The sequence below is a fragment of the Lissotriton helveticus genome, chromosome 5_1 (genome assembly GCF_964261635.1).
Source record: "Lissotriton helveticus chromosome 5_1, aLisHel1.1, whole genome shotgun sequence".
Classification (NCBI taxonomy): domain Eukaryota; kingdom Metazoa; phylum Chordata; class Amphibia; order Caudata; family Salamandridae; genus Lissotriton; species Lissotriton helveticus.
The window spans coordinates 1,810,970,104-1,810,987,257 of NC_136065.1; the positions used below are offsets into that span (position 1 = coordinate 1,810,970,104).

At 39.9% G+C, this 17,154-nt stretch overlaps 1 protein-coding gene across 1 annotated transcript in view; it reads right to left on the reverse strand.

Annotated features, from left to right (window-relative positions):
* ADAM11 (ADAM metallopeptidase domain 11) overlaps positions 1–17,154 on the reverse strand; it is a 381,539-nt gene that overhangs the window by 216,627 nt on the left and 147,758 nt on the right. The window contains exons 8-11 of the mRNA XM_078645153.1: positions 15,528–15,592; positions 9,704–9,778; positions 7,929–8,000; positions 6,156–6,322 (exon numbers count right to left, since the gene is read on the reverse strand). Of these exons, the coding sequence (XP_078501279.1) occupies positions 6,156–6,322; positions 7,929–8,000; positions 9,704–9,778; positions 15,528–15,592 (379 nt within the window). The remainder of the gene's footprint in view (positions 1–6,155; positions 6,323–7,928; positions 8,001–9,703; positions 9,779–15,527; positions 15,593–17,154) is intronic.

The window sequence follows — 17,154 nt, forward strand, 5'->3', positions numbered from 1 at the left end:
TGTAATGCGTCTTTTTATTTTTTACGGTTGTTTTAGGGAATCGTGCATTTACTGCAGCCCTGAGATTATCGAGCCTTTACTGTAACAGACGCCGAATTCGAATGCGCTTACGTTGAAGCATTTTCCAACGCCCACACTGGGTAGGTGACCTAGGCTTTATTCAGTCCATAGCTCATTTATTTTTCGAAGAACTTTGTTTGCGAGTGGACCATTCATTATTTTCTCACCCCTTTTCAGACACTCCAAGCGACATTCAGAGCTTGTGAGGTGAGTGCAAATGGGTCCATGTGGCTCTAGTTGGTTGTTGTATAGGTGAGAAGGAATGGCATATCATTTGTGTGTGTACATTTTATGTTACAGTGTCCACATAACACCGAATCACACCAGTCCTGAGAGACGTTGTACAGAGGTTCTAAGGTAGGTTGGTGCAAGCCGAATGGTGGCTGGTCTAGGTAGTAGTGAAACACTTGACAGACGAGGGAGCCTAACTTGGTTCATATGCTTTGTCTTGTAGAAATCATACTGATCCTGAGGAGAACCCCACAAGTTAGGGAGTTCAAAACGTGTCGATCATTTACGGTCAATTGTCAACAAAATAAATAGTTTTTCAAGACTGGATTAAGACTGAATATAATTTTTTAACTGTTAGAACTTTTGGAAATCTGGAATTTATTTAATGTTTCTAACCTTTTTCAATGTAAATATTTCATGCTGACATTGACCCATACCTAGGAGGTATTATTTTGTTTTTGTTTTTGGTTTTGTCTATGTTTGTGAATGTGAATTGAGTGACTGTAGTAAGAAGGTTTTGTGTGGTTGTGTGTCATTTAAATTTAGACTTTGTCTTTCACATGGTGTTTGTAAATTTTGTATAAAGTTGTATATTTTGTATATTGAGATCTATATATGCACAGAAATGTCTTTAAAAAATAAAAAAGCTTTCAGATTGAAAAAAAAATGATTATAATAAATAAGGAATAAAAGTGAAAATAAACTGCTATGTTTGATTCATGGCTGTTGTTTAGATAAATAAAGAGAAACAAAGTCTTTCCAGTACTGGCAGCTGTATTGTTTTTGTAGTTAAGTTTGGTTTAGCCTTACTGTTGAGGAGCCAAGACCCTGTTTTGGTCCTACGATTTTGTGCGGGCACTTGCTCGCGAGGTCGATTGAGGTAGAAATACACCTACATTTTTCACTTACACTAAGTGTTGTCCTTCGTTGGTGTGCATATTTGTTTATTGTTAATTGTTTGTGAGAAGTGTGTTTTGTACATAGTATGGCCGAGAAAGATACCCTGTCATATAGTGAAGAACACATCCAGAATCTTATTAGAGCACCGCCGGTTTTCGCCTCCGCTACCTTAAGTTTAACAGCAAAAACCCAAAATGGATCAGATAAACTGATAAGACTACGCAAGAAACAGATAAGGACGGACCTACATGGCCATTTTTTGGTTCAACATTTACAAGCTGGGACAATTCCCTCAGGCCTACAAATCAAGAACACTCCTATGGTCTTCATAGACGATCCAGAGTATAAAAAAGGATTCAGCGGAATAGAAACTAAGTGTAGTAGGGACCTTATGGTCCTTACTGTTGAAACAGCACACAGGATTTCAATCAAACAACTCCAAGAGATTTCGGACCTTGAAACGGAAATACAAAATAATCAATTGATCACGGACGCAAAAGGACTCCTAGAAAAAATAGAAAAAGAAATTCTGGAATTTAAGGACTATACAGTTACTCAGAAAAGTAATAAATTTGAACTGGATAAAAAGAACTTTGCTTTAGAAATTGTTTACCCTTATTTGCAACCAGACTTCTACACGAGACCAACACAAAGAAGGTTCTTCCAAGACAACCAGGGAAGATCTAGGAATACGTTTTTAACGTTCTCTGATACTACTTCCTCTTCATCTGGAGGAGAAACTGACACAAGTGATTCAAGGAGCAATTCAATCACTAGGGGCAACCAACAGAACCAGCAACAGAACCCTCAATCTTTTTTAGGCAGAGGCCAGCAGCGGGGAAGGGGAAGGTCACGTACCGGAAATCAACCATGGGAAATGAGGACCAGACGCCAGTATTACAGGAACTAGTGTCAACATCATCCCTCTTTAATCTAACTGACCGGGAACTGACCCCCTCCGAAATCACGGTTCTAGAAAAGGGCCTTTCATTCGTCCCGGTACGACCAACGGACTTCGTTAAAATGAAGTTAGAAGCTATAGAGTTCTGTAGGAAATTACGTTTGAAAACATTTTTTATGGACACACCTGAGGCAATTAACACAGAAACCACGGGCTTTCGACCAAAATCTTCATTTTTCCCACCGGCTCATAAAACCCCAAAGGAGGTGCTTACATTTGAAAGGGCCATCCTATCAGGTATTACAGCCCTGGAGAAAAGAAAACATTTTGGCAATTTAATTTGAGTAAAAATGAAAAGGATGCTATTTTCACACTGAAAAATGACAAATCTCTTGTAATAAAGCAAGCAGATAAGGGGGCGCTGTAGTCCTCTGGGACATTAACAAGTATAAGGAGGAGGTCAGACGCCAACTGGAAGATCCAACTTGTTATAAAAAAATTACCTATAACCCAGTCAAGGAACTACAAAATGAGCTCTTTAAAATCCTCCAAGAGGGCCATGAGCTAGGGATTCTTGGACCAAAAGAACTTTCTTTCTTACAAAATAAGAACCCCAGAACACCGGTGTATTATATCTTACCAAAGATACATAAAGATGCCAAAGAGCCCCCTGGCCGTCCAATAATTTCAGGATGTGAATCATTGACTGAACCAGTTTCTAAATATATTGACTATTTTCTGAAGCCACTTGTCTGCAATGTTCAAGCACATCTTAAAGACACTACTGCCTTTATCAATCAATTAAAATCCGTTGAATTTGATGAGAACAAATAACTAATGGTGACTATGGATGTCGTGTCCTTGTACACGCAGATACCACAAGAACAGGCATTAGAAACCTTGGAATTGTTTCTAAATCAAAGAGAATAACCCAGTAGAGTCCCTACAGATTATATCATGAGACTGGCTAAATTCGCCTTACAGAAAAATTACTTTGAATTTGATACAGAATTTTTCTTCCAAATCAAAGGGGTAGCCATGGGCTGCCCCTTCGCACCGGAGCTGGCCGTTTTATTTATGGGACTTTATGAAAACCACTTCATTTACAATAACAACCCGTACGCAGAGCATATTACAAAATATATGCGATATATAGACGATGTTTTCTTTCTATGGTCTGAATCATATGAAAAACTAAATGAATTTATAACATGGCTAAATATGAGAACAGAAGATATCAAATTCAGCCATATTGCAAGCAACAAATCAGTTACCTTTCTAGATGCCCAAGTTTATGCAACGGACTGTACACTAGGGACAACTCTATTCCGAAAATCGACGGATAGGAATAAAGCCTTGCATTACACAAGCCACCACCCAAGAAGCCTTAAACAGAATCTGCCATTTGGACAGTTTTTAAGAATAAGGAGGAATTGTTCGAACAGAGAGGAGTATTTTATACATGCTAATGCACTCATGGATCGGCTACTCCTTAGAGGATACCCTAAAAAACTTCTCAAGCATTCATTAAAAAGAGCTTGGTGGGTCCCAGGGGAAACATTGTTACAAAAACGGATTGTATGTGTCACCACCTTCAACCCCAACACACACCAACTACGTAAGATGGTAATGCAAAATTGGCATCTAGTTAAAGACTTACATTGTGAATTCCATGAACCACCCCTGTTTGCATACAAAAAAGAAAAAAGTGTGGCAAATCACATTGTGAGAGCAGCTCTACCCCGGGAACCCAAATCAACACTAAGAGGCATGCTGGGATTACCTCCAATAGTTGGACACCATAAGTGCGGTAATTGTACCTGTTGCTCATCAACAGAGGAAGGGTCGGTTTTCACTTTCGAGAGAATACATTGGAAACATTTAACCTTTACCAACTGTTTGACTAAGAACATAGTGTATGGAATCTGGTGCCCATGTCCAAAACTGTACATCGGGAAAACTACTCAGGAGGCAAGGCAACGAATAACCCAACATAAATCAAGAATAAGAAGCCAGGTCCCTAATGCACCATTAGTACAACATTGGGCCTCCCATGGACATAAAGAAGATGACCTTCGATGGACGATTATTTCAAAAATTGAAAATGATGCACGAGGAGGAAATTTAGATTCAAGGCTGACGCAACGCGAGGCTTTTCTTATAATGAAATTCAACACTGACACCACAGGATTAAATGAGATTTCAGAAATCTTCAGAGGAAACCACTAAATAAGAATTTATTAGTCCCTTTTCTACAAATGATGCCGTCTTACTGTCCACTTTTTGAACTTGTAAGAATTTTGTACCGATCCATTGAACAATCTGGGAGATAAATCATCCGATTCTGTGGTTCCAAACTACTGGGACCATAATGCCTCTTCCCATGCTAAACCTTGCAGCTGTGTGCCGACCAATTTATATACATGTATTTCATCCCTTCGCATAAATATATGCTTTGAAGATCTGTTTACGCCAAACTTATCACATAAGTGGGGTGTTTTCCACGTCAAAACAGGTAAAGTTTCTACAATCTCAATACGGACAATTCCCCTTTAAAAATACATCAGGTAACATGACCAGAAACGGAGTCGAGCGGAAGGATCGACTGGAGACGCCGCGTTGGTGCTACCCTTTGAGAGGCAGCCAAGTTAGTTTAAGATCTTGAACTAGCCTGTTTCTCCGGAAATCGGGCGGAACCCTTGAAAACTTTGTAAACAAAAGATCGCAATGTAATGCGTCTTTTTATTTTTTACGGTTGTTTTAGGGAATCGTGCATTTACTGCAGCCCTGAGATTGTAACTGTAACAGACGCCGAATTCGAATGCGCTTACGTTGAAGCATTTTCCAACGCCCACACTGGGTAGGTGACCTAAACTTTATTCAGTCCAAAGCTCATTTATTTTTCGAAGAACTTTGTTTGCGAGTGGACCATTCATTATTTTCTCACCCCTTTTCAGACACTCCAAGCGACATTCAGAGCTTGTGAGGTGAGTGCAAATGGGTCCATGTGGCTCTAGTTGGTTGTTGTATAGGTGAGAAGGAATGGCATGTCATTTGTGTGTGTACATTTTATGTTACAGTGTCCACATAACACCGAATCACACCAGTCCTGAGAGACGTTGTACAGAGGTTCTAAGGTAGGTTGGTGCAAGCCGAATGGTGGCTGGTCTAGGTAGTAGTGAAACACTTGACGGACGAGGGAGCCTAACTTGGTTCATATGCTTTGTCTTGTAGAAATCATACTGATCCTGAGGAGAACCCCACAAGTTTGGGAGTTCGAAACGCGTCGATTATTTACGGTCAATTGTCAACAAAATAAATAGTTTTTCAAGACTGGATTAAGACTGAATATAATTGTTTAACTGTTAGAACTTTTGGAAATCTGGAATTAATTTAATGTTTCTAACCTTTTTCAATGTAAATATTTCATGCTGACATTGACCCATACCTCAGAGGTAATATTTTGTTTTTTGTTTTTGGTTTTGTCTATGTTTGTGAATGTGAATTGAGTCACTGTAGTAAGAAAGTTTTGTGTGGTTGTGTGTCATTTAAATTTACACTTTGTCTTTCACATGGTGTTTGTAAATGTTGTATAAAGTTGTATATTTTGTATATTGAGATCTGTATATGCAGAAATGTCTTTAAAAAAATAAAAAAGCTTTCTGATTGAAAAAAAAAAATGATTATAATAAATAAGGAATAAAAGTGAAAATAGACTGCTATGTTTGATTCATGGCTGTTGTTTCGATAAAGAAAGAGAAAAAAAGTCTTGTTTTTGTAGTTTATAAGTGTTTAGCCATGCAACACTTGATGTTGTTGCACCAAGGATAATGTGCTGGATAACTAAACACTTATAAGGTCCCAGAGGCGAGACCTATTGGCTATGCCAATGCTTGTTTATAATAGTAAGAGAGGATTACTTTCATTCAGAAAACAACAGACAAAAATTAATATAAGTAGGCTGGAGATACAGAATACCCAGAAAGAGGCTGAGTTAAAAACAACCCAAATATTACGGCACTGACAAAGTGGTTAAATGTTGTTTGAAAGCCCTACGACTCACGAGAAGAGATGCACAGCATCTATTGACTCCTGTAGCCCCTTCCTCCGGAATTTCATGAACTCACTCAAGGTAACCAAAGGATCTTCTTCCACCTGGATCTTGTCACCAGAGGCCCACGTTTCCATGGCAACTAGGACTATCCTAGTGTTTAGCTGTTCCTTGTAGATCTGTAAGAAGCACAAGAGGCATCTTAGCAAAATTCAGCACTGCAAAGGGTCACATAAACTTGACTGCTTCTACACTGGACATCAGCACAGGGTCACATAAACTTGACTGCTTCTACACTGGGCATCAGCACCGGGTCACATAAACTTGACTGCTTCTACATTGGGTATCAGCACCCCACCTTGGGGAAAGCTAGAAAATATTAAGAGAATTGGGAGGCACCTAGAATGGGCCAAGGCAGTCAACCTGCTGCCAATGCCCCATGTGGCATGGAACTGCTGATCAACTGAACAGTCTTCTTTTACAACTGTTCACTGGTACAGACAATTTTGCTAGTGACATTTGTCTGTGCCATACATTAAGGGATTAAAGTGTGAATAAAAATAAGACAAACTATAAACTGCACTGCAGCCAAAAACAATCCAGACAAGCATCAGACAGAACATTAAAAGGTTTCAATCACATCATGGTAATGCAGGTCCACACTAAAACAGCCCCTGGATATTAACAACCCTTCTTCTCTTTATTTCTCCCATTGCATTACACAACTTGTAATTGTATATTTATCTGCTTACAAAATGGCACTACTACACTGTTCTCATGAGTTCCAAATACAGAAGAATGTATTAAGAGGTTCATGAATGCAAAATGTGAGTAAACGTTTACCCCAAAAATTACTTCTAAAACTACAATGCATTGTGGAGTGAGAAATAATTATTTTGAAAGCTGGAATTGTAATATAACAGATGGACTGTGACTGTGAACTGTACAATTACAATGTCCACAGTGCATTAGTAGAGTAAAAGAGAAGGCAGATAGTCAATTTTAAATTCTTTTAGCACGGCCACATTGTATTTTTGGTTTCAAGCGCTCTATATATATATTCAGTGGTTTACAAATTGGCATTGATACACAACTTTGTTTCCCAACAGAACAAAAATAGATGGTAAGATCTGCACTGATGCAAACCATACGCAACAGCTTATCAAATGTCCATTGTTTATATGCTAAATTGTGATTTTGAAACTTGCACTCAAGATGCAATTATGACACATGCAATTGTGCTATGCCAGATAGATTATGTGAGAAATGCACAACTGAAAGGTCCATAATAAAGAGACCAGAAACCAATTTTTTAGACACTTCGTGAAGGGGATACACCTGGTCTTTGCAGATCCGTCCTTTACTGTGGGTTCAAATAAGCTCCTTGTGAGGTCACTGAAAGTAGAATGGCAATGCCCCTTCACAATTATCACTACATGCTCACAAAACACCTTTTTTGTAAGCATGTGAGCACTATTTGATATATTTGTTCCACACCATTAGTGTGCCAACAAGCTTAGTTCTTTAAATCAAAAAGCCGTTGGTGACCAAGCTTTATGTCAAAGCCATGAAACTATGAAAAGCAGAAAAATAATTCTGTAAACTTAAAACATTTCTTGTGCATGTATAACATCTACTGAACAGCCATCGCAGTCAAATCCTTTACTCACATATTCCAAGCGCCCATGTTTGCTAGCTGTGTAAAATCAACATATAGATAATGACTTCTCTCAGGCCAGACCCGTGCAACTCTTAATTCAAAGGGAGCTCATCAGCATCACTTACTGCGTCTGCCAGGTTGACTACAGATTTGGCAAAGTTGCTTGTGAGAACAACTGACTGGCGCAGCTGATCAAACTGAAAGTCAAAGAAAATGCACATTGTTATTCAAAATCACAGAGTTTCAGCCCAGAATGCAATGTTCCATGTTCCCTAATCATAGGAAGCTCTCTCTGGAAGGGAGGCAGCCATGTCTATCCTTAGTCAATATTTGTGGAAAAAGATGGCAGGGACACTTCAATTAAGGTAAAAACTGAAGACCCTCATAGTTAACATCCTTGCAGGATCCCCTCTTTCTAAGAAAAGCAAGAGAAGATCACTTTTCAATTGAAAGAGCTCTCCTGTAGCAGAGATGTATATGTTCTGGCATGGAGACAAGGTCCTTCCATGGGTGAAAATATGTGAGCTCTAATCACATTTTCGTCCAAAGAGCTCTTTGGGGGTAGTAGACACCTATATGAATGCAAGGTGACAACCTCTGAGGCTTTATATTCCAGAGTCGTAATTACATCCATTACTGAGACAATCACCTCATTTTTACTAATGGTAAGAAGCCTTCCAAAAATCCGAATTTTATCAGAAGACTATTGCGTCACAGAAACACAGCGAATTATCAGGTATTTGTCCTTTACAACTAACCATGAAGGCATGATATATCACAGACAAATCTACATATTAAAATTATGTTGACAAATATGTGCAAAATGACAGATTTATAAGTTTGAGGCTGTTGCCGTTTTAAATTTTAGATATAGCACACACACAACTTGAAAGCTGAAAGGATTTCCTTACTAATGCTAAATTCTAGTTAACTGTTTTGGGACTGGTAAACGATCTCTATTAATACTCAACAAGGTGATGACACGTGGGCATCACGGTCTGTATAGAGTGGAAACTCCATAGCCGTAGTCCTGAAGCTGGCATGGGGAAGAAGCAGCAATTCAAACCATTCCTAAATGGACATTCCCTCTGCTGCTACCTTAGCCTATTGCAAACAATGCTGAAGGGATGTACATCGTTACAACGCGATGTTTTACATCGCAGTACTTTACGACGCATGTTTTACAACGTTACCACGACTTGCGTTGTTGGGGACTGGATAGTGAATAGTTTAATTTACTATTCCAACTCCAGTCCCCATGGATAGTAGGGAAGGAGTTGGATAATGGAGAAGTGTGGCTCACTGGTTAGAGGAGGCAGACCCTGAAGCAGAGGTCAGACCCGGGACCAGGGTTCAATTCCCAACGCGGCAGGGTCTTGAGCCCAAATATCCATGGACTCGATAATTCTCGCTTCGGTGCCTACTCGAATCACAGGTTCACACTCTGCAGCTCTGGGCATTAGCCTGCTTAATCTCCGCTACGGCCCCCCGCGGCGGGATGCCTGGCTTTCACCTTGGGGAAGCCAGGACGGGTTCCCAAGGCAAGCGCCGAGATGCCTACGGGTAATCGAGCGCTATATAAGAACGCATAATAATAATAATAATAATAATAATAATAATAATAATAATAGTAAATTTAACTATTTACTATCCTGGAGGCCCCCCCAGCGCAATTCGTTGTTACAACTTGCGTTTTAAAAGTTGCGTCGTAAGGGAACTGCGGTGTAACATCCGCGTTGTAAAGGATGTTCCCCATGCTGAAGATCTCACCACAGCAGCTCTGGGGCCAGAAGCTGTGCACGAAATTTAGGAACATCAGGACAAAGTAAATTTCAGTCATTTTGTGTGCGCAAAAATAATATGTTCTACGACACCACACAGAAAACACTCCATGACCTACCAGCTGCTGGTCATTGACCACAGCTAACTCAATGTACTTGGTTTCGCTCTGGACAGTGTGCTGGACTCGGTGCACCTGGACAGGAAACAAAGAAAAGAGAAAACATTAAATTAGCCTTTGATCTCAGTCGAGTTACCTTTCTTTCATATCTTTATTTTATTGGAGTTCCAAAACTTCAAGAAATACAACACTTTCACTACAACACTTACTGTACTACAAACATCAAAACACTTAATGATAACCGCATAAGGAATATGAATTGATTAACAGACATCCTCACAACAGCTTCAGCATCAAGACTTTTTGAACCATTACAAAAGTAGTGTACCTTCAAGGAGGCGGGTTATGGTATTGGTTGGCATACTAATAGAAAGGAACTTGGATTTTGCTTGTTTTCCCCTCTTTCAGACAGCACGGCTGTGATGTCAAGAATGTGTCAACTGCAGATTAGGTGGAATGGAAGTTTGCAGACACCCTGATCTCCAGATAAGGGCTAGCACTAGTGCTACTTACTCTTTCCATTGCAGATGTTCATGTCCTGCCAGTTGGTCCCTCAGTTAGACTGAATAGTTGACATTACTATTAGAGCCAAAAGCGTGACCAATGAGCCTCTCTCCTTCTCCCCTTGTGATAATCCTGCCTGACATAGCCTTTGATGAGCTAATGTCATCAACTTTTGCATCGTGATGGTAGTGGCAGCTCGCAGACAAGATCTGATGAATACCTCAGGCATGCTAACATGCATGTGCCTGTCACATCAACACAGTAAGCAGTTTGTCAATTTGCTTTTGATTACACTGAAATTCTTCCCTCAGGTCTTCACGAAGCAGTAGATTTTCACGATGGTGAAATTCACAAGAGAGAAGACAGGGTTCACCCCTAACTCTATGACTGGCTCATCCATGCTGCATCTACGGACCACCTACAGAGAGACATGGAGGCAGTCGGTCAGAGCAAAGACTGCTTCTAAAACTCTGTGAGCACTGCCTTGTTCCATCTCAGGATCAGTATTTCATTGCAGCAACATCATCTTTGGTAGAGTTTGTCTACCTCCATAAATACCATGCAAAGTGACGTGCTGATCTCCCACGCTAGACTTGGCTCCAAGTGAGTAGGACATGGCATGTTTTTCTTTTTGTACATCAATCCTTTTTCTTCTTTCTGTATGATTGACTTATTATCTGTTCAACTGCAGTTCTCCTCAGGACTTAGAGAATAATAAACTCTTCCAGGAGCTAGGTCTATACAGTAGCGACTACTCACAGCAAACTCAACAGTGTACTTCTTTCCTCACTGTGCTAGCAGCTCTACCCATTAAAATCAGTAGAAAAGTTGAAGGTGGCCTTAGAGTTTGACATTGCTCCAAGCCTCTGCAACACATTCACAACAGCACCACCTTTTCAGGTAGCAAAGTCAGACTCCGAAAGTTAGAAACAGTGCTCACTTAGTTCATAGCCAGACTGGAAGGGCTGGCAGTGCTAATTCAAATAAACAACAAATGGACAAAGACGTATATTACCTGGCTGAGTAGGTTACAACCTCTAGCAACACTGGCCTTTCATATAGCCACAGCCAAAATCTCATTTCAGCGTCCTAATGGCAATTAATATAAGAACTGTGGAAAGTGCGACAGGAGACCAGTAATTCAGAGTGTGTCCTTCTTCCCAGGACCAAGTTCACATCCACATCCTGTTTATTGCCCAGAATCCACTCAGTTTGGCTACCAGTGTGGAGGGTCAGTGCGCTGGACTACTGAGGTTATGGCTCTCCAAAGTTGACTCAACCTCTAGACAAGTTTTCAGTGAAAGCTAATATTAGGAAGTCCTTTCACTATCACTGGCAGCCATTATGTCATGAGAAGAAGTTTTAGCTCAATGACTGAGGTTCCTGCCTTATTTTAAAGTTCTTGCAGAAGGTATTGAACCTGAATGTATTAGTTTTCATCAACAAAGCTGAAAGCAAAAGTATAGACCTTGCAAGCAACTTTGGAGTGACTTAGCATCAACTGAAACAGGAAGAGATACTAACTCCTTGCACAGGTATATAACCTTTAGCCACTTCAGTTTATTTGCAGTTTCCATCTTAAGTGCCCTTCTTTTAGTTTTAAAGATTTTCCAGTATTTGAAGGCAATTATGTAATCCCAGAGACTGGGGGACTCCTTGTCTGAAGTTCTTTCCTGCTCCCTCCTAACACCCTTCCCACCCCTGCCCCCTCCTCCACCCCGAGGTCAAGAGGTCAAGACTCTTCAGAACCATTTGAGTGTCACAAGGGCAGCGACCAGGTACCTCAAAGGTCCTCTGCCTACCATTTATGAGATGGTTATGTGATTTAGAAGCTATCAAAAGGGTGTGCAAATCTTCCACTTCCACCCTTAGCTTCTAGATCAAGTTAATGAGTTCTTGGTCTTGCAGCAAAGATGAGTTGGGTTTAAGGAAAGTTTACAAGAAGCATATCTGCTTTTTGGGCAGCAGAATAATGCAAGACATTTGCACAACTAGCACAAGAGAAACATTTCTATTCTATTATAACCTTGACTTCTTGGACTGTAAGACTTTAAATTTTGAACCATCAGTTTTGTCTTCTATCCCTTAGGTTTGAAGAATTATGTTTTAAAAGTCTAATCGGTTGTCTAATCAAGTTAAACGTGATACTAGCAGATTGGACTTATGATGAGTTTTCTTTTTAACAGGGGATTGGATTAAAACATATTACTTTCTAAGGTATATACTCAAAAGTAAAGACCAGGATTAGGAAGAGTATCAGGAGTAATGTTCAGTACTTGTCAGTAACCTTCATTACTCCCATGGGTGTGACACTTTAAAAAAATAAAATACTGTAGGGCTACATGCATTTATACATTGTGAGAATATGGTGATCATTGACTCCATGTGTTTTAATTGACTCCATTTTGAAAGTACATCATTTTGTGCTTTTGCATGATTTCAATTTGTACCTCCTTGCAGCTTCAGAGAGGGATGGTTTTATTTCGCCACAGCACAGAGCAAAACAGCCTTGCTTGGAACAGAACATGTGGTATGTGCAATTGAAAACGTGAGAGAGGAATCTACTTCTCTGTCTTGGATTTAAAACAAGGAGGTTTGGCCAGCTCCCGTCTTGACATCGACACAGACCGATACGGCCAGCCTTGGTATTGCAATATATGAAGGCAGAAGGAATTTCTAGACGTTTCTCTCTGTGTTTTTAAAAGGTATTAAAGGTCAGAAATCTTGGCGCTTAAGACAGGAGCTCGCTGTGGAACAGACGTGCTGCTGCAGGGTCCCGATCAAGACTCTGCCTGTCTGTCAAGGGTTCCTCCATTCGAACTCATCAGAATGTTGACAGATCTTGCAGTGATGTATTGGTTTTAATTACTTTGCGTATATAAGCAAAAAGTTTAATTGTTCATATGTTTTCATGTTGTGTATACATGCTCTCTATATTTGATTCTTGCATTTGACAATGCTTATTTCTTGCATTAGATGACCATTATTATTTGCCTATTATTATCTGCTTGAGTTCATGCATTTGACAGTTGGATTACTTGTGAGTGTTTTATTATTACTTGCTTGTGCACATGTATAGATAAACATATATATTTGCATGTTGTTTTACCGGTTTCATTTGGGAAAGTCTTTCTGTTAAAGAGTGTTGTGTTAATAAAATCCCATGCTTTATTTATTAACTGCCTTTTGAAGGTTAATTTGCCTCATCTTGTGAGTACTGGGTCTCATTTCCAAGTGTTTCTTCCTGCTTTACCGCGTGCCTCATCTTGGGAGTGGTGAATTTATTTTATTTGAGAGTGTAAAGCAGGACGCAGACCTACTAGCCCACTGGACAGTATGATTCAGGAATATACCCGTCCTGTAAAACAATGAACTTGTCCATTCCGGTGCCATGTAGTGAGGTGACAAATTATGGCACCATTCACATGATATCAGAGCTCTGATTAGGTTAGGGCGGTTCCTAATGTATCAGGTTTTGGATTCTGGCAAGGCTTTGATTCTACCACCTTGCAATCTACATACAGGGGCTGGACATAGGCAGGGAGCAGTCGTTTCTGGGTTGGAATGCCATATGAGTATGTATGGAGCCACAAACTAACAAGCTTAAGCGCATTCCCCACCTCCTCTCCAATCTCTCCAGCATTAGAAAAGACATGAAAATTACAACTGGAGTAAAACTGATTTTGCCAGCCTGGGAAAGAGGGGTTGTATGGAAGGTGGGTTTGTAATTGCTTAGCAGATTTTTACATGAGCATCTATACAGATGTATATATCCTTAAGCAAAAACTGAATTCATCAAAGTTTGCAAAGTGTACGATTTCCAGGCCAACTTCTGAAAACTCTTGTGAATTCCTGAAAGTTGTAAATCTTCACCAATGCAAAGAAATATAACTGCACGTGGCCTTCTTTGTGACTAATTTGAAGAATCAAGCCCCTCGTTTATTTTCCTGCTTGCATAATGGTTTTACGCTGAACTCCATGAATAATTGCTTTTTTTGTTTTATATAATGGTCTGGTTAAAAAATGTTTACTAAATGATGCCACGGGAAACTAGTATTTAAAGTTTATGTTGAAAATTCTTTGTGTACATTTCATTTAGAAAGATAACAACCACCATGCTTATGGCCATATGTTAATGTAAACGGGGAGCATTCTGGAAGCAATATAATCAGCCCTACCTAGTTAAATTTTGCTAATATATCTACACATTTTTGTATAGGAACCACTATCAGTAACGCAAGCTGGGCTCACAGTTAACTGCCTTGCCTCAGAGTGCTCACCCTAACAGTAAAGGCTTTGGACTATTGAACCATATATACAAGTTTGAACAACTTATGAATATGGATATGCCTCAATTGCAGACAACCTTCTATCACAGATCCATACTGTAGTACTGTAAACTGGCAGCCAAAGTTCTTGTACTGCTGCACTGATGGGTACACTGCTCCAGTGGATAAAATAAACATGAAAATCTGTTGTCTTTTTACCTGTCAGAGTACTTGTACCTTTTCTCCCACTTCTGGCCTCACCAACACCCCTTCCCCCAAGAGCGCAGCTGCCTCAAACTAATCATACAATCGTTTTTCTATATATTGAATTGCAGGTCGAACCTTTATGAGTCCCTCCACAAATACATAGTCATGCCAAAGATTAATAACGAATTCAAACATTATAACTATCTATAACCTTCTCACAGGCATGGTCTTTTGGAGAGAAGATGCAGCTCACCTACCCGAACTGGCACTCCTCTGAATACCAATTAGGTACTTTAAATCAAGGTCCATAGCAAATTTATGTGGGCACAGTAGTGCCGTCAGGTGAATTGCCATTTTTCTGAAATGCACCTAAACCTTCCCTAGAAATAAAATCCAACATGTTGCAGATTCTGTAAGCATCTGTCAGAATAGTCCTTGATTCCAATCAATCAAATGCCCCCAGGGAAATGACCCGATACACACTCATAACAAACTGCATTAATTTAAGATAAACTTTGCTGCAAATGTCTTAAAGCAGGTTTCCTATTTACATGTTTACAGTCTCTCCAACAGCCTTGATAATTCAAAAAGGTACATGTAGATTTACAACAAAACTCAAACTAAATATCTCGGCCCTCTGATTAATGCATGCTTTAATATGGACTTTCTAGCTATATTCATGGACTGAATAGTCGTCTAATTACTACATGGTCTGGGACACCTCAGGATCTCTCAGAGTTGTTTACTACTGAGGATTTATTTTGACTACCTAAGCAAATGTCCTCATAACCCAGTGACAACGCAAGAGAAATGCACAAATGAAAGCATTGCCTACATTTTCATACCTGTCGTTTTCTTCTTAGTTTTGGTATATTGGAAGTATATTGGTCCAAGCCATAAAATAGGCACCCTGGGAAAAGAAGGATAACATTAAATTATGAAGAAAGGTACCTAGAGGAATGTGTGTACTATGGAAGAGGTCAAATCTCCGCCAGAGAACAAAACAGGAAATTAAAGTTAAAAACCAAAAGAAAACAATATTAAGATATTTCTGACACAGTGAGGTAAACAAATTATGTTGTGCAAAAAGCATAAAAACACCCTCAACAGACATTCGCATGGAAGGTAAAAAAAGTGCTGTAAACTTACAATCAACCTGTCAAAGATACTTCCAATCATGCCAAGTCCCAGGGGACACAAAGATGTAGTTCCTTGCTTCACCTCTAGGTTATCCCAGAAGAGAACCACTTTTACTGAGCAGCCTTAAATGTATTTCTAGGCTCATCTCTATTTTAAAAGACACCCGAGTCTCATCACTGAGGTCACCTATATTTAATCTCAAGAAACACATCTATTTAATCCCAAAAAGTGCTTCTGTGTGTGATACTGCGGATAGAATACTTTTGTTCAACAGTACAGGATTGGAATTCCCGGAGATTTCCCATGACAAACACTCTCTAGATGTCTATAAGCTATCTGCCAGGTATTGGTTTCCCCAGTGGCCCTTCAGGGTGGTCAGGCAGAAGAGTGCTTACATCCCATTGAAGATGTCCAACCACAACCCTTGCCATTTCCTGCCACTGGCAGCTTTCCCTGTAACTGGATGGAAATACTGCAAGTGTCTGTGGCAGGAACCTGGAAAGAAACATGCCGGGCAGACGTTGTGTCTATCTATGTTTACAGAGAGCCACCGGGGCTCTGTCAATAGCATCCAATCTGCTGCTAAAGGTTTAGTGAAAGGGCTTGAAGTGGAAACCAATGAGTGCATACCTTTTTTTGCTCTCTGTTCATGTAACTGCCTTCATGATTCCACAGATTTCATCAAAGGGCAAGTCATGTGTAGCACCTGCTTCTTCTGGCTACCCCTAAATGACGTCAATGAGTTAGACTGCACAAATTGAAGGATGAGAGAAACAGTCTGAGTTTAAAGGCAGCCTGACGTTATATACCTTAATTTTCATTAGAGTACGGGGAGCTGTGTAGCGAGGAAAGGTCACTGTAAATTTGCCTTTTTTATGAAATTTTGTGCAGAGATTCGGAAACTAAAGGGTAACAAAAATATAACGATCCAGTGATTTGCTATATATAGGATTTACTCATTTGCTGAAATTGGACAAGAGGGGCAGGGTGGAGTGGGGCTCCAGTTGCACGGTTCCTTAGCCAACCATTTAGATATTATACAAAGTCTCTGTAGATGACTTTGGAGAGGGTCTCTTAACAGATGAGGTTCAATGTGGTGAAAATCCTATCAGCATAGATATCAGTTTGCATCATCGCTGCCCACAGGAATTTGCCAGCTGAGGGCCATGCAAGAAACAATAAATCAAGTCTTACTACAAGTGCATTATATCCTAAGGCACTTGAAATAAGGTGGACGATGTGCATCACGTCTTTGAAAGAGTACCCATCCAACTCTAAATCAGGTCATAAGACTTCCGAAAGGGAGATGGAATTGCACAAATCTGTCAGCTC